General features: G+C 48.8%; 1 protein-coding gene across 1 annotated transcript in view; it reads right to left on the bottom strand.

The window, feature by feature from the left end:
• CUL3 (cullin 3) overlaps positions 1 to 24126 on the bottom strand; it is a 778285-nt gene that overhangs the window by 330014 nt on the left and 424145 nt on the right. The window contains exon 11 of the mRNA XM_086943903.1: positions 7899 to 8023. Coding sequence (XP_086800029.1) covers positions 7899 to 8023 — 125 coding nt within the window. The remainder of the gene's footprint in view (positions 1 to 7898; positions 8024 to 24126) is intronic.

Raw genomic sequence — 24126 nt, 5'->3', positions numbered from 1 at the left:
GGAACAGTAGGAGGTCGTCCGCATATAATGATATGTGATGACGAATTCCGTCCACCTCCAGCCCTTGGTAGGAGTCACCATTCCTGGCCAGTGCCGCCAGGGGTTCTATCGCGAGGGCGAACAGCAAGGGGGAGAGTGCACATCCCTGTCTAGTACCCCTATGCACTGCATATCTATCCGATATCAACGCTCCTACCCGCACCCTAGCTCCCGCCGAGGCATATAGCACTTCTGTCCACCGCACATACTCATCACCAATGCCAAAACTTCGCAGCACCCTGTACAAGTAGCTCCATTCCAGGCTATCGAAGGCTTTTTCTATGTCGATCGCCATCACCACCGGGGCTCTGGCGGTCGGTGGAGGGTTCGCAACTATCCTCAGCAACCTACGAATGTTGTGAGACGTATTTCTAGTGGGGATAAAGCCCGATTGGTCCTTGTGGATCAAGTCTTGCATATGGGCCATCAGCCTGGTGGCTAGTATAGTGCTCAAGATTTTGTAATCCGTCGTGAGCATCGACAGTGGTCTGTACGATGCCGGGTCAGAGCTGGTTCTATGTGGCTTGAGCAAGGGGATCATGAGCGCCTCACGCATCGAGCAGGGCAGCTCCCCCCTCTCTTTCGCCTCATTGTATACGGTTTGGAGTCGTGGGGCTAGGATATCAATGTATTTACCGTAGAACTCGATGGGCAGACCGTCCACTCCTGGAGTTTTCCTGCGTGCCATTTTCTTTATGGCTCCCCTTATTTCCGCAAGGTCAATTGGGCCCCCGAGGGCTTCCGCTTGGTCTGGTTCTAGGCACGGTAATTGTATTTCAGACAACAAGCTCTCTAACACCTCGGGTCGGTCTACCGGGCCTCTCTTATACAGTCGCTCGTAGTATGCTTTAAAGCATTGTAAAATGTCCGGCTGGGTGTTACACTCAGTGCCATTCGCGTCCGTCAGAGATAATATTGGGGCAGCACCCCTATTGGGGTTTGCTAACCAGGCTAGGAGCGTCCCCGTCTTATCTCCCTCGGCGAGTGCTTTGGTTAAGTATGTTTTGTGGTCAAAGCAGCGAAGGCGCTCCACCTCTACCGCCATTGCCTCCCGCGCTGAACTTACTCTATCCTGCAAGTCGGGGTGGTTGGGCCGCTGTTTCTCTACCGCACGCAAGGCTTGCTCGGCCTTGTACACATCTTCGACTAGTGTTCGCCGTACGCCCGCGAACTTCCCTATACAGTGCCCCCTTACTACCACCTTGAGCGCGTCCCATTCCACTGCCCCGGAAGAGGCAGTCCCCTCATTCTCGGCAAAGTATTGGGAGATTCTACCTTCCAACGCTCCGCTGAACGGCGGATCGTCCAAAGTGTCCGGATGAAGCCGCCACGTTGGGATTGGCGAGACTTCGTTCATCCAGGCAAATGTAAGGAGTAGGGGGTTGTGGTCCGAAATCGTGCGCGCTAGGTATTCGGTTCGAGTAACCATTGGCAACACCGATTGGGAGCATAGGAACGCATCAATGCGAACATGGAGGTCGTGCAGGCCCGAATAGAAGGAATAATCCCTGTCTGTTGGGTGTTGGGTGCGCCAGGCATCCGTCAGGTCCCACAACCCTTGCCAGTTTGATCTGTGTTTTGCCAGTCTGTGAACTGGGGATGCATGTAGAGGTGGGTGTGACCTATCAAGGGTGGCGTCCGCCACGGAGTTGAGATCTCCCCCCAGCAGCACTGAACCCATTAAATAAGAGGCTAACTGTTTGGTCAGTCTATTGAAGTATGATGCCTGCTCTACGTTTGGCGCATAGACGCTGCAAAGTGTCAACTGACGGCCCCGGAGCAGACCCTCAACTGCCACATACCTCCCTGCTGGGTCTATAGTGTGCCTAGTAGCTTGAAAGGGAACCCCCGCCCGGATCCATAGTAGTGTCCCCCTGGCAAATGCCGAGTATGTGGTGTGGAATAGGTGACCCCTCCATCTCCTCTGTAGTGCGGTGCCCTCCTTTTTAGTCAAGTGGGTCTCTTGTAGGAAGGCAATGTGTATCCCTCTGCGGACCAGGTAGGCGTGTACTTTGTGTCGTTTTGTCATGGAATTCAGTCCCCGCACATTCCAGGACACACACTTCAACGAGCCCATGTCAGCCATCACCCCAGTCAGTGCAGATTAAATCAATAAACGTACGCTTCCGGACACCAGGCACCTTCCCACCACCTCCCAACCCCACCCCCCCGCCCAACTTCCCATCCCCAACTGCACCTCGAGTCACCCCAACTACTCCAGGTCCCCCCTCCCCCAGAACAGGACTCAACTGCGAAGTAGAGGCACCCATCCAAACTAGCGAGCAAACGTGCTCACGTAAACTTGTAGTCCGTAGTAATCACCACGGGGGCCTTATGGGCCCTGTGGCGCGTGAGCTGGCTCCTAGGCCTGTTAAGCTTCGGTCCCATAACCCTCTGCCCCACAATACTCAATGCGACTCATAGAAGAAAAGTCTCACATTAGTCTGTTCCAATGTCCATGGGGGGGGCGCCGCCTTCAGGGTTCCTTCACTCAGAAGCCGCGGACAGCTGTTAGGGTCCAACGATTTCCCCCGAAGTCTGGGGGGTGACCTTCGGGCCCCTAGCCCCGTCCAGCCCCGAGAAGTCAGTGTCTGATCCCGTGGCCAGGGCCTCCGAGGCTGATTCTCTTGCCGATTGGACCGGCGCCGTTCCTGACACCTCTTTAACCGCCTGCAGCGCTGCCCGCCATTCTTCTTCAGTTTGCGATGTTGAAGGCTTCTTGGCTCCCCGGTTGCGTCCCCGGAGTCTTCTCGATCGTCTGGTCGCATGGTTCTGGCGCTCCTCCTCGGCCCTAAATCGAGCCCCATCCGTGCCCGCCTTGTAGGTGTCCCACCAGGTCCAGGCGTCCGCCGAAGTTTCAAAGAATAACGCCTTGTCGTCCACTATCACACTTAGTTTGGCCGGGAACAGCAGAGAGTATTGCAGTCCCTCGGTGCGTAGCTCCTTTTTGATGGAGAGAAAGGAGGCTCGCTGTTTCTGGGTTTCGAACGTATAGTCCGGGAAGAGTGTGACGTTACTATTGTCCACCTGGAATGGGCCCGCTTCCCTGGCCCGCTGGAGGAGCCAGTCTCTGTCCTTATAGTGGAGCAGTTTGATGACCACTGGGCGCGGCGGGAGACCCTGGCGCGGGGGTCGGGAGGGCACGCGGTGCGCCCGTTCCAGCGTGAAGAAGGGAGATAAGCCCTCCGGGGCAACCACAGTCTTTAGCCAGTCGGTCAGGTAGCCCACCATGTCCGTACCTTCTTTTTTTTCCGGCAGGCCAACCAGGCGCACGTTGTTCTGCCGACTGCGGTTTTCAGCGTCCTCTGCTCTCTTCTCCAGGGTCTGTATCCTCTCCAGCGCCTCCGTGAGTCGCCCTTCCATCGATTTGTGGGCCGGTACGATATCCTGCAGGGTAACTTCTGCGGCCTTGACTCTGTCCTGCAGCTTTGCGTGATCTGCGCGCAGGTGCCCCAGCCCCGTCGCCACCTGACCAATATCGTGATGTAGGGCCTCCTTCGTAGCAGCAATGGCGTCTAGAATCCGGTCCTGCATCAGTTGGAGCTCCGTGGGGGGTTGCGGGGAGTCGTCTGGTGTTTCCGTGGCTGGGCTCCCGTCCCCTTTGGGTCCTCTAGGTTTTCCCATCTTGCACCTCCCTGCAATTCAGGACCCTCAGGGTGGTCCGACGTCAACGACGTCTCCCGCAATATTCTGCCACCAACCTCAAGGTAGTCACACTACTAGCCGTCGTCAGGGGGGGTGAACCGAGTCCCCGGGGGCCGCGTTGCGGAGATCGAAAATGGTGCCAGTGAACCGGTAGGGCTTACAGCCTCCCCCGGCGACCGGGCGTCAGGGGTCAGCACTGGGGTCCACCAGCCGGTTCCGTCTTCCGGTCAGTGCTCCATGGAGCACATCTCAGCGGGGTGCACAACCCGGGGCCAGGGGCGGAGTGGTGAGTATAAGATGCACAGTACCCCAGCAGGCGTAATCCTCCCTCCGGTCCCGGCTCTCCGTCTCCCACGGGTCCCGGGCTGATTCAATGCCCCTCCTTTGCGGAGTCAATTGCACCCTGCACGCTCGGTCCGGGCCGGGCCGCCGCCCAATCAGGTCACAGGCCCTGCCGGTGGGCCATGCAGTGTCCCCTCCGATCGAGGCTGGACGTCCTCTAAGCACCCTCCACTCTTGGTGCCTCCGTATGCCTCCTCAAGGCAGGCCCGCTGTGTCACGGCCGCTTCCGGGGGTATTGCGCCGTTGCAGGACGTCGTAGGCCTCAAAGCCGGGGCCTAGAGTGAGCCCCTTGTGGTTGTGGGCGGAGCCCCGCCAGCACTCCGCTCCCGAGCGGACCACGCACTGACCTCAGGGTCCGCCGATGCCCCGTGTGGCCGCCGCCGTGTCCCGCGAGTCCAGCACTGTACGCTGCGCCACGCTGTGGCCTCAGGACATCAGGGACGGGGTCGTCGCTATTCCTTAGCGGCTGCGATGCAGGGAGCCGCCATCTTATCCCCTGCCGTCTTGGGTGGTCCGTGCCCTTCAGCGCCCGCTATGCCTGGTGTTGCGGCGCGCTGACCCAACCGGAACAGACCTGAGGGTTGGCTCCGGGATCGACCCGATTTCCACGGGGATCCCGGGTCTGAGATAGGATTTAAGGCGGATTTCAGGCTGAGGGTCGGGAGCCTCGCTAGGCTGCGACCGCGTCCATCGGCTGCTAGCCACGCCCCCATGTTTTGATTTGTTATGCATTCCGTCCATCATTTGTGTGTATTTTGCTTTCTACTACTACCTTCCTAAATGTACTTGTGAGGACACAAATTAGATAGGTGGAATTTTCAGTGTTTACGGAGAACTAGCTAATTCCAAATCCACGGAAAGCTCCTGCACTGGACGACATTCTGATAGTCAAAAATCAGCAAAGCAGGATCTCAAGCACAACCCTACCACCACCCACTCCTCTCCCTGTCGCACCTTGGCTTCTTTGCATCTGAACATATTCCTTCATTGGCTAGATTGTGTGTATGCCCTAAAAACAAAAACAAAAGGAATACCTGCCAATAGAACCTTGAAGAGCTGCGTTCATAAAGCATTTCCGCTCCTCATTTAGTCAGATCAAAGTCCATGCAACACATCTCCCTTTTTTTAATAATAAGTGTTCCTAGCCATTGAACACAACATAATAAAGCCTCTTCTGATGAACCATAGGCCAACTGGATAGTCCTGTCACATTAGTACACAATTTCGAACTAACTCATTGTATGCAGGGTCATGCCATCTGAAGTTACAAAACCATTTCAAGAACACTTGAAAATAACCATGTCTAGCAGGCCAATGACAGTGAAGTACTCTGCCATATTTAATAACCGAGAAGCATTCTTGCTAAACTCTGATAAAGCAAGAAGTCATACCTGTTGGGATGAAAGTCCTCTGTTGGCCTTTGAGAAGCTATGCCACCCAGCCCTTGCAGATTTTCTGATCAGCCCATTTCATCTTCCCCCGCGAAAGCGTCAATCAAGAAAGTGCACTGGAGGTACTCTCTTACCCACATCAGAGCAGGTGCCAGATTTGGAGTGGTGCTCCTACAGTGTACACCTATTTTGCAAGTGTGCCTCTCTTCTCTACGAAGGCTATGTGAAACTGACAGTGGCTGCAGTGTAAAGTCTAGTCAGGGGCATAGGCTGTTCCACTATAGGTGCAAAGCATACCAGCTCCCCCAAGTAAAGATTTGTTCAGCCACCCCACCCCCCCATCGCTTTAGTGTTGTCTCAGACACAAATCGAGGGTTTTGGTGACCAGCAGAAAAGGCTATATTTGCACATTCTGCATCTCTTGCAAGTACATGCAGCTCTGAAATCCTGATCTATAGGACAGAAATAATCTGGGTAGAGTAAGACAGATAAAACCACTTCACTATACAACATCAAGAAGAGGAGAGAGGCTCTGTAGCTTTAGGCTCAGAAGAAATGTCCTCTGGGAATTCAACTTCCAGGCAGAAGAGGGCCACACAGCAAGCACAACAGGGGCCCAGAAAAGAACAGGATTAGGTTATAATTGCAGATGTCACAAGACCACTGAAGAGAGGGGCTTTTCCCAAAAATATATTTCTTGAAGCCGAATCTATAGGATGCCCAGACTTTATATCCATATTTTAACAACTGAGGTTTCCCTTTTGAACTCTGGTTAATGAAAATGCATACCATTATTCTTTAATTCTCATGTTTACCATGGCTATTAAGGAAGCATGAATCCTGCACAGCATTACAACTAATAACAGACTAGGCATGTTTTTGAGGATTTTGGTTTGGAAATATTATGAATTTTATTTTGTACTTTGAGAAGCTTAATTAAAAAAGTTTCAACTTATGTGACCTACTTAACATGGTATGTGCTTCAGCTGGTCTGAGGGGGGAGGGGGGGGGGGCAAGTATGCCCTTCGCTATTCTCCTCACATATTTTGCTGAGCAGTGTTCATTTGAAGAACTGTGGTTTAATTTAAGGACCAGATGGTCTATCAAGACAATCTGACATCTAGGTCTGAATATACTAAAATGATGTGGATAGGTTTATTAACAATAGTGTAATACAGGGGTTCTTAACCTGTGGTCCGAGGAGCCCTTGGAAGCACGCAAGGCCTACAGCGTATATGAATCAAGAAGAAACATTTTAAATGTTAAAACATTTTCTATATTTGATTGTGCATTAAATAATTCGATCTTTGAGACTCTGGTGTATACTAGTTTTTGTATTTTTCTTTTTTGTTTTGCAATTCAAATCATAGAAATTGCTTAAGTTGAGGTTTCCCCGACTCCCAATAACGACTCAGTGGGGGTCCCCGGATTCTGGTTATGATTTACTGGGAGTCCACAGCAATCAAAAGATTAAGAATCACTGGTGTAATATAAAAAAGATTATTAACCTCAATGGACTGCCAGAGCTTACACTACTTGAAGAAAAGCAGAAGTGGCAGCTGATAGGTAACACATGCATTCCTGGAAATTCTCATGCTGCTTATATGGAGATCAGATGGCACGTTCTCCAAACACAACTGAATCAATTCATACTACAAATGATTCTCAGCAAGAGAAGGCCACGTTAGAAACACTTCCATTTGTTTGTGTATTTTTTCTTCCTCTTTTCTCGCATTACATACTTGCGGGGGAGGCTGCTGGTTATTTTAGTTTAATGGTTATCAAACAATGAAAAACAAAGAACAGGAAAATGATTACCTGTAATTGCAGTTCATCGTGATAACCAACCCAGCCAACTCCCCACCCCCTTATAGATGAAATCATTGTCTCAAGAGGAGCTTCAAATAAAACTAAAGGACTTTAGTTTCACTCGAGCTTTGTAGGAGCTACCAGGCAAGCTGCCATAAAGAGTTAACACCTGACCACTTTTCAATCTGTGCTTCAGCCATTGTTTAAATAAAAAGGCAAAATGTTTTTATTCTAATTTAAAAAATATTTGCATTTTTAGATATTGTTTACATAACTGTTCCAGAATCCCACCTAGCCGTGGAGAATATCTTCAATGACATTAATAATGAAGGAACCCTTGATAGAGCACTACTATTACAGAACTACTATTACAGCCAAGACACATTTCTATACGCTTGAAAATACATGTTTTTTTTTAAAGAGGATGTTGGATTTGATTACTTTTTTTCGAGTTGTGGCAGCTGCAAATGCTGCCTCCCAGCATCCTGACCAAAAAACGCCATGAAGAAATGTAAAATATAAAGAGGAAACAAATATCAACTTTCTAATTTTCATTTTAACATTGATATAAGCATTTTATTTCTCCAGGGTCTCTACGACCAATCAACAATGAAACAATCAAGACATACATATTGTAATAGACAAAAACGGCATGTGAGCATTCATGCTTACCTTCTAAAGATTTCAAAAGCATGCCTAGGCGCGGGAGGGATGTTGCACTTTGGTGTGGCAGACTGAGTAGGCCAATAACCTGTTGTAAGAACTCTTACCGTGAGATCAACCCCTCCTAATGAAACCTGATCAGAAATAATGGATAAAGGGTTTTTTAAATGAGGAATAACAATTATAGTTCCGTCTAACATATCATAAAATAACTTTTCCTATAGAGTGCCGCCAATTCACTTTTAACAAGCACATGTACTTCATCTTGCACCAACCCATAAGGGTACAATAACCACACAATATTTACTTAGCTCCACTCTCAAAATCACTTTTAGATGACACAGCCGTAAAGTGAAACATTTTTGGAACCAATCTTGAGGTAAAGATGTAATACTCTGTCCAGTCTAACCTCTGCAGCAATCAAATCATCAATCACTTTGGAGTTCTGATTGATTTTCTCTCTCCCACACATTCTCTCTATCCAGTGACTTACCGCAATGTCTCACAAGTGCCACATGGGCGCTCCTCTGTTATGGAGGAGGAGCATTGCTCCACTAAACACTAGAAAAATAAAATGATAATAAACCAATTTTATTACTTTATTTTTGTTCCTACCTGCTGCTGCTAGCAAGGACGTCATAGGGTGGGGCCATGCACTCTGTGCAACAGTAATGGGGAGGAAGGGCGATGAGCACTACTAAGTGGGCATGACGGTTTGGCCGGCCAAAGAGTCATGCGCACTTAACATTTCTACACCCGGATGTAATGCACAGCCAGGTGGAGAAAAGCCACAGGCTCCCAGGCATTGTCTGAGCGCCGAACCACGGCACTCAGACCAATCCCAGCACTGCTCTAATGCTGGGGAGAGCGTTGTCAGAAATTGGCATCTGGGAACCCTGCGCTGTGTGATCAGCCCGGGACCGGACCAGCAATGCGGCAGGTAAACGATATAGATATATATATATATAAATATATATATATGCATATACTTCCTTGTGTCTGGACAAAGCTATGCCTCTCTAAAGAGCTCTTATGAGGGTGAAACACGTGTCAGGGGTTGCTTTTATTAATTTCAGATTGGCTTGGATGGTATTTACCAATCCAAGGCTGTAATACTGTTCCTGGAGTGGTAAAAGGCTTTGGCCATTTTACAGCTCAGCAAGGAGAGCACTGTGCTAATCCTATGCTAAAAAACGTTGCTGTGAAATGGTAAAAGACTTAGTCCCTTTCTATCTTTGCGTGGATGCCACTGTGCTAATCCTACGCTTAAAGACTTTGATAGAAAAGCAGATATTTGAAGTGAGCAAATTTAGAGTGTCGCTGGTGTTGAGCGTGCTCTATAATGGAGCTGCTTTCCACCAAAACCTAAGAACAACCCAGAGTTCTCTGCTTTTTTTTTGCATAATTTATGCGTCACTATGCCTGAAAGAGAATTATATCACACATATATATATACATATACATATCTCAAAACAAAACCCTTTCAGGCATAGAGTGATGCATAAATTAGGCAAAAAAGGAGGAGAGAACTCTGGGTAGTTCTCCAGTTTAGGTGGAAAGCAGCTCCTGTTGGAGCATTCTCAACACCAGGGACACTCTAGATCTGCTCACCTCAAATGTCTGTTTTTCTATCAAAGTTTTTAAGCATAGGATTAGCACAGTGCATACATATATATCTATATATATACATATATATTACCTACTGGCGGTCGCCAGTAGGCAGTTATAGTTAGGACCTATTATCCATAGGAAATCTGCAACTTTCTATTTGGAGTAACTTTGGCGCCGGTCAACATATCTTTGTGAAATTTTCAAAACTTCTGGCCAGCTACAGTCCGCTCCTATCCTGAAAGTCTCTGGGTGATTCGACAAGCGGGGGCCGGGAAAAAAGGGGGGTCCCCAAAACGTGTTTTACCCATGCAATTTTCCATAGGGACCGTTAATCGCAGCTACAGCCTGAACTGCTGAACGGAATTATACCAAATTTGGCAGAAAGGTAGAACTTCGTTCAGAGTCATGCCTATTGCATAAATAGTGTAACTCTGTTCAGTAGTTCCTGAGAAAATCAAGTTCAAAATCACATATATATCTATGGCCGCGGTATATCCGCGCATCCTGAGCGCAACCTTACGATCACGAGCTGCATGGTAATTGGCTGTCCACGGTCTGTCAACACTCCAAACCAGGAAGTGTTGGCAGCCATTTTGTGCCTTGGTAGAAGCGAGTCTGTTGAAATCAGTGGAAAAAATGTGCAAAACGTATAAAGGGGGCAGGGTAGAAATACCCTGACCCTCTAGACCTGCTTAGGGGGTCCAACAAGGTCCCCCAGGGCCCCCAAAATGTTTTTTTTTTAAACAGCAAAATATGCGTAGGGTGCACGGATTCTGCCGTAAAACAAAAACAAAACTAAGTGCGGGCTCCTGTGCTTTTTTAATAATTAGCTTGGAGGGGGGGCGCAAATCCCGGGGGCAAAAATATTAAATGTTAGGGGGGCCCAGAGAGGCCCCCCAGCCCCTGGGACCATCACCCCCCGGGGCTACAAAATAAATGGGGGGGGGGGGGCTCAATCGTCACCCCCCCAGCAAAATACTTGGGTGGGAGGGATAGGGGAGTCAAAGGCACCCCCCAGCCTCGGGGACCGCTACCCCGGGGCTTTGTAAACAATGGTTGGGGGGGCTGAAGGCCCCCCCCCCAACCCCGGGGACCACCACCCCCGGGGCTTTGTATATTGTGGGAGGAGGCCCACCTCCTGGAGCCATCGAGGGCCCTGGGGACCGCCACCCCCCAGGGCCGGCTACTGCTCCCGCCCTGTCATAGCAAACTTGGTTTGGATTTTGAAAGAAAGGGCAGGGAGTACCTGCTCTCTCTTTCAAAATACAAACCATATTGCTTTCCCACACGAAGAGCTGCATGTTAGCAGCTCCCCATGTTGAAAAGAAATGTCGGCTCCCGAAGGACGCAGGGAGCCGGCTGGGACCATGGTAGCATTGGGGCTCCCCCCACGTTCTATATAAGCCCCGGGGGATGGGGTCCCCGGGGAGAGTAGAAATTGGTGATAGGTGCTATTTTTTTTTTTACAGTAAAATTCTGAGTCGCGCACTGAGAGCGGCGCTCAGCGCAGCCCCCTGGTGTGCACGCGTTGGGTGCACGATTCCTAACTTGAAGGGTCGCACCTCCAGCGCGTTGGGTGCCCGATCTTCTCGCGCTGGGTGTGCGACTCCAAGCAAAAAAAAGTAATATTTTTAAGATATACATCAAGCTTATGTGTATAGATCTTGGGTGGCTCAAAAAAGAGCGGTTGTGTTTATTGAGAGATGTTGGTACCTACAAGTAAGTACCTATGCAGAGTCTAAAGTTCATGAGGAATACTGTTACCCACATCTGTAAAATGTACACTATCTCTCCTATAGATGCCATCCATATTGAAACGCAGATAGTTGTGGTAAATGGACCCCATCATATAATCTCGGAGAAATGCAGAAACAGTTTTATTGACATGTTTCCTAGCTTTCTCAATCTGTGGACAAAATTGATTGGACCAGTTCCATTTCTGCTTTTGGCATATGTTCGAGTAGACAAAGGCAGTTTGGGGGAAAAGTGACATAAATTCTCCAAAGGTGTCCGTCATAAGCATTTCCAGACCTACCCCAGTCAAAGTGCCTAGGTCATTGCCACCACAGTGCACAATTATGAGGTCAGGGTGATGGAGATGCAAAAAGGATTTAACCAATGGCATCAATTGGTACCACATTAACCCGCTCGGTCCAATCCATTTACTGTCTACATTTGGCAAAGCTAGGTCTTTGTCAATGCCTCTATTTTCTGCATACCTTTGGCTCCAGAAAATATACCTGTGTCCCACAATCTTAAGCATCTTGAAAGGAGGTCTGGATGCACTCAGATAATCTCTGTAAATGAAATGGCAGTTTGAAAAGTAAGATTTTTCTAAAATGGTGGATAAGATTCAGTTTTGAAAAACGAAAATAAATGATTGGCTGTTTAAAAACATTCTAGACTGAAAGGTAGGGTGTGTGTTTCTGTTTTTTAAAAGCATTTTTCTTATTGGTCAACAAAAAGTGTTTGAAAGGAATATTACATAGGATAAGCTGATCTTTTGAAAAGTCAAGCACACTTGCTGTTTGGATTAGAAACATTGTGTGCTGAACTTGTGACCTGTGTGCTCAGTTGAGTGTTACATGAACTGTTACTGTGGTAACATGCAGTAAGCAGATTGGGGGTAGGGTTCAAACTTATGTCAATTGGAAAGGGTTGAAATATGTAACCAATAGAAATGTGTGTTAGCTTTTGAATTAATGTGGGATGCAATGTGATTTGATATTTACATGTATATGTGTGCAGAATGAGAGGGAAACAGTGCCATTTTTTGGTTTTCATAAGAGCAGTGTGCTATAGAGATTCTGAATAAGAAAATCTGGTGTGTGACTGACATACTATTTAATCTAAAAATCAATGTGAAAGGTGAGGGGGTGTATGTGGTGTCTTTGTTTTTAATAAGATTAATGTGTTTTTCCTGGTAAAGTCCAGGGAGTACTCTTGTTTGTCTAGAATCACACTGTGAGTCTGTGTGCATTTGGGAACTATTGTGACAGAAACATTTGGATACTTCATGTGCTTGCAGATACATAACTGCTTAAAAACCTATGCTCTTCTCAAGTTTTGGTAGAATTAGAAACCAGTCATTGCTTATGTATTTAGAAAATGAGTCAGGCGTTCACACTAAACTGCAGTTCTAAAATATGTGGAATGTGTGCAGTCACCTTACCTCTTCCAGATTATTAAATGATTTTTGGTAATGTCCCAGGGATACTGTAACTTGTCTAGAATGACACGGAGTCTGTGTGCATCTGGGACCATTTTGACAAATGTATCTGGGTACTTCATGTTTTTGAAGACATAGAACTGCGTAAAAACCTATGCTATTGTCAAGTTTTGGTAGAATTAGAAACCAGGCACTGCTTATGTATTTGCAAAATGAGTTAGGCTTCCACACTAAACGTTAGTTCGAAAATATGTGGAAAGAGGCAGTCACCTTACCTCTTCAAGATTAGTAAATGATTTTTGGTAATGTTCCAAGGATACTGTTGCTTGTCTAGAATCACACTGAGTCTGTGTGCATTAGGGAAGCATTCTGACACAAGCAAAATGGTACTTCATGTGCTTGTAGATAGATAACTGCTTTAAAAACCTATGCTGTTGTCAAGTTTAGGTAGAATTAGAAACCAGTCATTGCTTATGTATTTGCAAAAGGAATCAGGCTTCCACAGTAAACTGCAGTTCTAAAATATGTGGAATGTGTGCAGTCATCTTACGTCTTTAAGACTAGTGAATAGTGTTGCTGGTCTAGAATCACACTGAGTTTGTGTGCATTTGGAAACCACTGTGAGAGAAGAATTTGGTAACTTCATATGTCTTTGTACTACTCTAATCATTCAATCAGTATTCAAGTACTCATACAGTGATTTAGGGGCTTAGCACATGAACTTTTTCAAACTCTTATGAAATATGCATGTAGTTCTCTAACCACGTACACACTTGTGTTTCAAGCCTACAATTCCCCAGTTAAAATCCATACACTCCAGCAAACACCCTATCACTGCTCTTGCAGTTCTTTAGTGACTCTTTCAGCTCTATGCACTAATCCAGCGTTTCCTAAATTGTGGCCCGCGGACCCCCGGGGTCTGTGAGACATTCCCAGGGGGTCCGCAGGACTTGAGTGCATGTCGTAGTGAAAAATTAAATGCCCATGCGTCCTTACAGCACACAAGAGCTGTGACGCAGAAGGGCACAAAAAAACGAGTGGAACAGAGGGCAGAAGGGCACAAAAAACGAGTGGAATATAGGGCATAAAAACAAGGGAAAAACGAGTGAAATAGATGGCAGAAAGGCACAAAAAACGAGTGGAACAGAGGCCAGAAAGGCACAAAAAACGAGTGGAACATAGGGCATAAAAACAAGGGAAAAATGAGTGGAATAGATGGCAGAAAGGCACAAAAAATGAGTGGAACAGAGAGCAGAAAGGCACAAAAACGAGTGGAACAGAGGGCAGAAGGGCACAAAAAAACGATTGGAACATAGGGCAGAAGGGCACAAAAAACAAGGGGAAAATTAGTTGAACAGAGGGCAGAAAGGCACAAAAAAATGAGTGGAACAGAGGGCAGAAAGGCACAAAAAACGAATGGCACAGAGGCAAAATACAGAATGCACAAGTTACTACTTGTGTAACGATATATCTGTAAGAGACATTAGTTAGTGATAGATTCCTTACCTTAGAATATCCCCAGGCGTCAGACTGGATCCGGAAACTTTTGCGTAGCAGTACCCTTGCGCCTCGGTAGGCGTAGTCTGCGGCTCCGCGTCCGTCGTGGGCGCCGCAATGATGTCGGAGTACTTAGATGCCGCCTCCGCGTGCGGACGTCAGTTTTAGACACAGCTTTTCCGCGCCAGAAACGCAGAGCTATGCCAAAAACCAACACTGGTGCCATGAAACTAGGGCCCTAAAAGGGGTTGACCTTAACCCTAGATATCGGTTCGCAGAACGGGGAGGACGGGTGGGTCGGTAAGGAATCTATCACTAACTAATGTCTCTTACAGATAGATCGTTACACAAGTAGTAACTTGTGCATCTGAAAGAGACACGTTAGTGATAGATTCCTTATCTTAGAATAGATACCCAAGCAATACCAACCACATGGTGGTGGGTCTGCGAACCAATAATCACACCAGAAAGTCCTGGAGGACGGAACGGCCAAAGAAGCCATCCCTCCGGACTTGACTGTCCAGGCAATAATGTCTTGCAAACGTGTGCAGCGAGGCCCACGTAGCAGCCTGGAAAATGTCCTGCAAGGGCACACCTCGGCCCAAAGCAGTCGTAGTCGCTGTGGCTCGAGTGGAATGAGCCCTCAGCCCAACAGGGTGTTCCTTCTTTGCCAAGGAGTAACACGCCTGGATACACAAGATCATCCACCGCGAGATGGTCCGCTTGTGCACCGCTTTCCCCTTCTTAGCGCCCAAGTAACCAAGAAAGAGGGCCTTGTCTGCAACACAACTTTGTCCGGATGGACTGAAAGGAAAGGAGGTTTACAGGATAGAGCCTGGAGCTCACTCACTCTCCTGGCAGAGGTGATGGCTACCAGGAAGGCTGTCTTCAAAGCGAGAAGGCGAAGAGGACAGTTGTGAAGTGGCTCAAAGGGAGCGCACATCAGGAAAGTTAGAACCAAGTTCAAGTCCCACTGAGGCATCACAAAGGGAACAGGAGGGAACGTATGTGTGATGCCTTTCAGGAATCGATTAACGATAGGGGACTTGAACAAAGAGGGTTGATCAGGCAGCCTCAAAAAGGCTGAAAGAGCAGAGAGGTAGCCCTTGATAGTGCCCAGAGCAGAGCCCTGCTGGGCAAGAGAAAGAAGAAAGAGAAGAACCTCAGAAAGAGGGGCAGAAAGGGGATCCACATCCTTTGCTGTGCACCATGCCACAAATCTGTTCCACCTGCAGGCGTATACCGACTTTGTGGAGGGACGCCTGGCTGCCAGAATGATGTTACAGACTTCAGGAGGCAAGTCAAATGGCCTCAACTGTCGCCGCTCAATCTCCAAGCATGGAGGTGGAGACTGGACAGGTTCGGGTGGAGGACCGTCCCCTGCTGCTGCAACAGAAGGTCCTCCTGAAGAGGCAGACGAACCGGGGGATCGACTGACATACTGAGTAGCTCGGGATACCAGTACCTTCGTGCCCAGTCCAGAGCCACAAGGATGACTTGTGCCCGGTCGCGCCTGATCTTCTTCAGCACTCTGGGCAGAAGTGGTATAGGCGAAAAGGCGTACAACAAACCGCAACTCCACTCGCGACGAAAAGCGTCTCCGAGCGAGTGCCGCCTTGGAAATTCCAACGCGCAGAACTGATGACATTGCGCGTTCTCTTCGGTGGCGGATAGATCTAACCAAGGCTCTCCCCACTGCAGAAAGAGACCTTGCGCCACGTCCGAGTTCAGACGCCATTCGTGATCCATCATGCACCGGCGGCTGAGTTTGTCCGCCCTGGCGTTTTAAGAACCTGCCAGGTGTTGAACCACCAGAGTCACGCCCTGATGTTCCAGCCATTGCCAGAGGCGCAGAGCCTCCAGGCAGAGGGTCCACGACCCCACCCCGCCCTGTTTGTTGCAGTACCACATGGCGGTGGTGTTGTCCGTGAACACCTGCATTACACTCCCTCGGACAGAGGGGAGGAATGCCTTCAGTGCTAGACGAATCGGCCGCAGCTCCAAAAGGTTGATATGGAGCCGGGACTCCGCCGGAGACCAGAGGCCTCTGATCTCCGCCTCTCCCATATGGCCTCCCCAGCCCTGGAGGGACGCGTCTGTCACAACTACGTGCTCCGGTTGGGGAAGGGAGAGGGATCTGCCGCTGACCCAATCGCGGTCCGTGAGCCACCACTGCAGCTGTCTCCCAGTGCCCTCCGAGATCAGGACATGGTCGGACAGGTTGCCCTGATGCTGGGCCCACTGAAACTTCAGGTCCCACTGCAGAGCCCGCATCCGCCACCGGGCGTGATGCACCAGAAGGATGCAGGAAGCCATCAGCCCTAGAAGCCGCTGCGTCAACCTGACCGAAACTCGGGATAAAGGCTGGAAGATCGGAATCAGAGCCTGTATATCCCGAACCCGCTGTTCGGGTGGGTAAACCCGAAACTGCGCCGAGTCGAGAACCGCTCCAATGAAAAGGAGCTTCTGAGACGGGCACAGGTGTGACTTCGGCACATTGATTGAGAACCCCAGCTGGTGCAAGAGGTCTGCTGCTGTCTGGAGGTGGTTGACGACTGTCTGGGGCGAGCCCGCCTTTAACAACCAGTCGTCGAGGTAGGGGAAGACTGAAACCACTAACCTGCGCAGATGAGCTGCGACCACAGCCATCACCTTCGTGAACACCCGTGGGGCGCTGGTAAGGCCGAAGGGGAGCACGGTAAACTGAAAGTGCTTGTGGCCTACCGTGAACCGCAGGTAACGCCGGTGGGCCGGCAGGACGGGGATGTGGAAATAAGCGTCCTGCAGGTCCAAGGCTACCATCCAGTCTCCTGGGTCCAGGGCAGCTAAGACCTGAGCCAGAGTCAGCATCTTGAACTTCTCCTTCCGGAGGAAGCCGTTGACGTTCCGTAGGTCCAAGATAGGGCGTAGGCCCCCTTTGCCCTTCTTGGGTACCAGAAAGTAGTGGGAATAGCAACCACGTCCTACTTCTGCCCCAGGAACGCGCTCGATGGCCCCCTTGGCCAAGAGGGCCGAAACTTCTTCCAACAGAAGCCGCAAGTTATCCCCCGATATGCGGTGGTGTTGCAGTGGCATGGCTTGAGGGGTCATCTCGAAGGGGAGGGAGTAGCCCCTCCGGACAATCTGCAGCACCCACCTGTCCGAAGTGACAGTGCGCCAGTGAGAGTGGTGATGGTGAACCCTGCCCCCCACTGGCGTCACATGGGCCGAGAAGCACGGACTAGGAGGGTTTAGAGGCGGATGCTGCGGGGGAAGGTGTGGACTGGCCTCGCCGTTGTCCCCGACCGCCTCCACAGCTATTTCCACGGCAGCCACCGCGCTGGATGTTAGTCTGCGGCGTGTGGCTGGCGGCACGTGTGGGGGCGCCCCTTCCTTGGCCACGAAAGGAGCGAAAGTCACCCGTTTGCTGGCGCGGGGCCGAGAGGCCCAAGGACTTGGCCGTAGCCCTGGAGTCCTTAAAGCGCTCAAGTGCGTGGTCTGCCTTGTCGCCAAAAAGGCGACGGCCATCGAACGGCATGTCCATCAGAGTGTTTTGGACATCTGCCGAAAAGTTGGCGGACCTCAACCAGGATTGACGTCTCACCACCACAGTCGTTGCCATCGCTCTGCCTAGCGAGTCGGTGGTATCCAGCCCACACCGGATAGAATACTTGGCTGCATCTCGGCCCTCCACAAGGGCTAGGCCGAGTTTGGCCCGTACCTCCAACGGACACTCTGGCAGCACTTCCGCCATCGTCTCCCACAGAGAGTGGGTGTAGCGGCCCAAGAGGCATGCGGTGTTGGAAGACCGCAGTCCCAAACTAAGGGAGGAGAATATTTTCTTTCCATAATTCTCATACCTCTTGGATTCCCTGTCCGGCAGAGCAGACGGGAATGCGGTCTTGGAAATGGAGGCCTGGATGACCAGACTCTTGGGGGTGGGGTGGGTGGACAGGAAACCTGGGTCGCCCGGGCCGGGTGGTGGCGTCTGGCCACGTTCCTATCTACGGGCGAACCCGTAGCGGGCCTGGACCAGGTGCCCAAAAGAACGTCGGTCAAGGCCTCATTAAAGGGCAGCAGAGGCTCGGCCGAGCTTGACTGCGGTTTAAGGAACTCAGTGAGGAGGTTAGTCCTCACGGCCGCGACAGGGAGCTCAAAGCCCAAGGCCTTGGCAGCCCTCATCAACACCACACTATAGGTTGCCCCCTCCTCCAAAGACACGGTAGGAGGGGAGACAAAACCAGTGTCTGGAGAGGTGTCCAGGCCACTGGCCTCCACAAGGTCTCCTACCCAGTCCTCTTGAGGCTGACACTCCTTGGTCAGAGGGTCCTCAGACCCCTCCCAATCCTCCTCATCACCCATCTCCTGATACTCAGGGTTGTCAATCAACGGGGACGGTTCGTAGAAGTGAAAATCTCCAAACGCCGTCGAAAGCGGCGCCCAGCGGCGCCGTTCCGACGTCGGAACCGCAGCAAAGGAGGAATCGGGGGCGGCGTTGGAGGCGACACCTGACGGACCAACGCCGGGGGGGTCGTAAGGTCCACCGGTGACGATTTAGAGCCCGAGGAAGGACTTGCGGTGTCCCGCAGCACCGGGCCCGAAGGCGCCGGCGGCGTCGGGCCGCTTGACCCTGCGGCGCCGGGCCCGAAGGCACCGGCGGCGTCAAAGCACCCGACTGCGTCTGGGCCGAATCCCCCGACCAGCTAGGGGCCCCAGACGGGTCTGCTGGGCCCGAAGGCGCCGCGGAGCCCGTCGGAGGAGAAAGGGACCTCATGGCCATGAGGAAGTACACAATCTCCTCTGGCGTCGCGTCTCGCCGAGGGACCAGAGGGTGTGGGGCGGGACGTGACGCCCGCGACTCCGAAGGAGCCGCATGGGCGGTCCCGCCCGAACCCCCGGCCGCGTCGCGCGGGCGTCGGGGGGAGTCAGAAGAGCGATGACGCCGACTTCGACCCGGAGGAGTGGTGCCGACTCCCAGAGTTGTGGTGGCTCCGTCCCCGCGACCTGTCCCTCGACCTCCCGTGGGACCGGGACCTCACGCGGCGCAGTGCCGACTGCAAGAGTTCGAGTCGCCTGCCTTTCGAAGAGAGGGCCCGGCAGTCTGAGCAGGCCTTGTCGTCGTGGTCGACGCCTAGACAAGTTAGGCACAGGTTGTGAGGATCCATGACCGACATCGTGCGGTCGCAATCCTCGCAGTGCTTGAAACCAGGCATCCCTACGGCACCGATCGGAGTCGCAAGGATCAAAAATGATCTCAAAAAGTTAGTCAAAAATTGGCTAGGGTTACTGCTTTTTCCAGATCTGCGCTGGCTGGCCCGGAAAAAAAGAAGAACTGACGTCAGCACGCGGAAGTGGCGTCTAAGTACTCCGGCGACGTCATCACGGCGCCCACGACGGACGCTGAGCCGCAGACGACGCCTACCGACGCGCAAGGGTACTGCTACGCAAAAGTTTCCGGATCCAGTCTGACGCCTGGGGATATTCTAAGGTAAGGATTCTATCACTAACGTGTCTCTTTCAGATACATAAATATAGGGGCAGCTAAGAACAGAAGGCAGAACGGGCAGAGAGGCACGGGGGCAGCGAGGGGAACAGAAGGGAAAAACGGGCAGAGACACGGGCAGCGAGGGGTACAGAAGGAAAGAATGGGCAGAGAGAGCACGGGGAAAGTGAGGGGAACAGAGGGAAGAAAAAGGGTCACGGACCACGTACAGGCAGCGGGGGAAGACAGACAACAGCAGTCACAGACACAACAATGAAAATACAGGCAATACAATAAAAGCAATAAAACGTTGAAAGGCACATGTGTATAGGTTACCGTTACTTGGCAGGCAGGTAAAAATAGGTGCAGCCAGGATCAGCAGTAGGATTTTCGTGCTGCTGTCTGATTGCTCACTTTCCACAAGCCCTTGGGTACCACTAAATATTACACTGCTGTATGCATTCATGTCCACGTCAATAGACCCAGCTCTATGTACTAATCTATTCACTTAAGTAAAACTTATCAATTATGAATTCACCCAGTGTCTCTTCTTATAGTACTGCAATTATTCAGTCAATATCCATGTACTCCTGCAGTGAGCCAGGCGTTAGGTTATGGACTGCTTGAAACTCCTATGCAATATGCATGTAGTGCTCTAACCACCTTTACACTTGGTTTCAGGCCTACAATTCCCTGATCAGTATCCATACACTCTAGCAAATACCATGTCACTGCTCATGCAATGCTATAGTGACCGTTTCAGCACCATGTACTAATCCATTCACTGAAATAAAACTGAACCAATTATGAATTCACCCAGTGTGTCTCCTTGTACTATTGTAATCATTCAGTCAGTATCCATGAACTCATTCAGCAAGCCAGGCCTGGGACATAGTCTGCTTCAAACTCCTAAGGACTTTGCACTTAGTGTTCAAACCACCTTCACACTTGTGTTTCAGGCCTATATTTCCCCAGTCAGTATCCATATACTGCTACAAACACCCTGTTACTCCCCTTGCGCTCCGCTAGTGACATTTTCAGCACCATGTACTAATCCATTCACTGAAATAAAACTGAACCAATTATGAATTGAGCCAGTGTCTCTCCTTGTACTACTATAATCATTCAGTCAGTATGCATGTACTCATGCAACCAGCCAGGCCTTAGGATATGGGCTGCTTCAAACTCCTATGCACTATGCATGTAGAGCTGTAACCACTTTCACACTTGTGCTTCAGGCCTACAATTCCCCAGTCAGTATCCATACACTACTGCTAACACCCTTTTATTCACCTTGCATTCCTATACAGTTATGTATAAAGCCTTGAATTACAATTTCAATTAGTGATGAAAATAGAAAGTGGTTAAATGATTTTATGTATAATGTGTTTGTATAGTAATAGAAAAGTATAATTTATATATTTATTAAAACACATTTATGTTTATTTTTTAGATATTGTTTACCATTAAAATAAAGTTATTATGCCTGAAAAATCAAGAGAGAAAAAGACACCTAAATGACAATTATTTGAAAAACACTCAACTAGTATTGGATGACCAACATCATTTGCTTAAAAAGAAAAAATCTTCCGTAAGACAACTATGGAATTCAACTTTCAAAGCGTGTCAAAGAGTTTTTCACCATTTCAGGATGTTAGCAGTACGTCATACTCAAACGGGGAAATTAGTCAGAAGATTGTATTATGCAAAAAGTTCAGCACTAATGTTAAATGAGTTGAACAGTGCTCTTTTACGTGGATCAGTATCAGATGTGAAGGTTTGTGATGAAATGGAGTTTTGTTACTTTGGTCCTGAACAAGAGAGTGCAGAAACAGATACATTAATAGAAGAAAATGTTGAAGAGAATGTTAAAAATAGTAGTACAAAAAAGTTTGAAGATCAAATTACAAAGTTTAAGGTGATTTCAGGAGAAAGGCCAAATTATTCTTGTATTTGTTGCCGGTGAACTCACTCCAAAAATATGACTAGGACTGTTGATCTGTATTTAACAAGTGAAAGAGAAAATAATGATAAGTGGAAGGAATTTGCAACTTATTTGTTGGTAGAGAATGGTTTTGATTTGGGTTCTGCTCAGCGTATTTGTAAATATTGGTACAATAAATTAGATGAGAATAAAATGTCTGCTAGAGCTGTCCATAATAATCTAGAGTTGGTAAATATTCCTCCAGAATTGATAGATTTAAATACCTATGAGTCTATTCTCATTCAATGTGTACACCCATTTCAGGCTATTGTTCGTATGGAGCCTAAAACAGGTAAATTGCCTCCTTCAAATTTACTAAGAGGATTAAAATGAAGAGTTGTATATTTACCTCTAGATTTAAAGAAAACTGTTGAAACTATTGGTGTAGAGTGTGCAGAAAATGAATCAGTTATTCTAGTTAATGGCGTGCCTACTAAGAGTAAGAAAATATGGCAGGAGTTAGTGGATGTTAGGAAAGTGCAGAAGGCAAATTTGTATTTGATAAAAAAACAATGAGTACTATATAAATGTGTATATGGGAGAAGAAGAAATACTTTTAGCAGAATATACTGAAACGTCAAGTGGACACATTGAAAAAGTGGACATGTCCAGAACTGAAGAAATCTAGGAACATTACAGTGTACATCGTTCACTCAAAAGAAGTGATGAGAAATACTATTGAGTTATTCCAAATGAAAAAAGTGAAGGGAAGTCACATGAGTGTAAGGGGAAGAAAGCTTGGAAGCTCGTTGTTTTCCGCAGTTGTTCCCAACAGGAAAAGGAAAACGATCTGATGAACGACCTGTGCAGATTCCTGCATCTGAATATCAGACAAGATTGTATACAGAATATCCAAGATTGACAATGTATCCTATATCTTCTGTTTGAAAGTGACTTGTCTGAACTTTCATATGCTGTCAATCGCATATTGAAAACATCTGCAAAATGTTTCTGCAAAGGATTTTATGGATAAAGTGCATCAGAGAGATGATCATTTAGAATCTCAGCTTATTAATCTGATGGCAGGTTAGTGTGGGACTAAAGAATATTGGTACCGTCGTCATGGAGAACTTAAATGTCTGCTAAGGAACTTAGGAACTCCTACATGGTTCCTTACCTTAAGCTGTGCTGAGTACGCTTGGGATGATTTACTTGAATTTGTTTGAGAGGCAAATTCCAATATAAAAAATATTGAATACAAGACACCAGGAGAATTGTGCTCTTCTGATCCTGTTAATGTATGCAGGCATTTCAATCATAGATTTGAAGCTATGATGTCTTATCTGCAATAAAAAATCCTCCTCTTGGAGAAGTTGTGGATTTCTTTTGGAGAAAGGGGCATCAAGCAAGAGGTGCTCCTCATATACATATACATTCCCCGCAAGATGGCATTGAATATTAATGTGAGGTAAGGTGCCCATATCCCAGGTTCTTGTTTAAACAGGTCCCCTGGCACCCCGTCTAGTCCCGGGGCTTTCCCTGCGGCTAAACCTTTTATGGCATCCCTCACTTCTTTTTCGTTAAAAGGAGCTCCAGTGGCGCTGAATGTACATGTAATTCCATCAGTGTTTTGATCCCCCCCTCCCTCCGCATACAAGGCCTCAAAATGACTGTGCCATACCAAAGGGGATATATTGGGCTCTATTGCGGAGGATAGGTCCTCCGTGCCATTCGCGACTATGCGCCAAAATTTGCGGGAATCTCTTGTTGATAGTGCTTTGGTGAGATTTTCCCAATAGTCATGGTCCCATTCAGCCCGGGCGTTCTCCAGGAGAGTTTTGTACGCTTTTCTCCTGGCACAGATTTCTTCTCTGTTAAGGCGTTCTTTTATGGCATGTAACAGGTGGGTTTTTGCTTCCCTGCAAGTGGCGTTATACCAAGACGTCTTGGGCTTTGGGCCTTTCCTTTTCCCTGAGGATGAAAATAAGTCCTCTTCTAAGGTGTTAATCATATTGGCATGTATTTGTGCAAGCTTATCTCTGCTTGCAATGTCTTGGACCTCATTCCCTACCTGAAAGGCATTCTCCAGGAATGGGATGATCCTTTCATATAGCCGGGGTATCCTGTCTATACTGTTGGCCAATTTCTCCCACTTGACTTTCCTCCGATTATTTTCAAGTAGGAGGCCCTCCTTGTCTTTGCCTGATCCGTGGGGTGTAACCTCACCACCGGGCAGGGAAAGAGTCAATTCCAGGGCGTTATGGTCAGTGTCCATTCTTTCAGTGACTTGGAAGTCGACTATTGTTGGCCACATAAATAGTTTGATCATTATGTAGTCAAGTCTAGATTCACTGCCAGTTTTGTTATAGGTATGAAGGCTGGGTATATCTGATTTGCAACGGCCATTGCAGGCCCTTAGACCTAGATTGAGGGTAAGGGCAGTTATCTGCAGGGCCAGGGGGGTCCAAGCCCTTGGAGGTGGTGCCGCCGTCTCTGGGATGAGCCAGCATGAGTCTTCCTCGTGGGAGGGACCATCACGCAGTCCAGGCAGGGGTTCGTAGTGAGAGTTAAAATC

Source organism: Lissotriton vulgaris, chromosome 11 (genome assembly GCF_964263255.1).
Source record: "Lissotriton vulgaris chromosome 11, aLisVul1.2, whole genome shotgun sequence".
Classification (NCBI taxonomy): domain Eukaryota; kingdom Metazoa; phylum Chordata; class Amphibia; order Caudata; family Salamandridae; genus Lissotriton; species Lissotriton vulgaris.
Note: the sequence above shows the minus strand (reverse complement) of the source record. Positions and strands in the feature narration are given on the sequence as shown.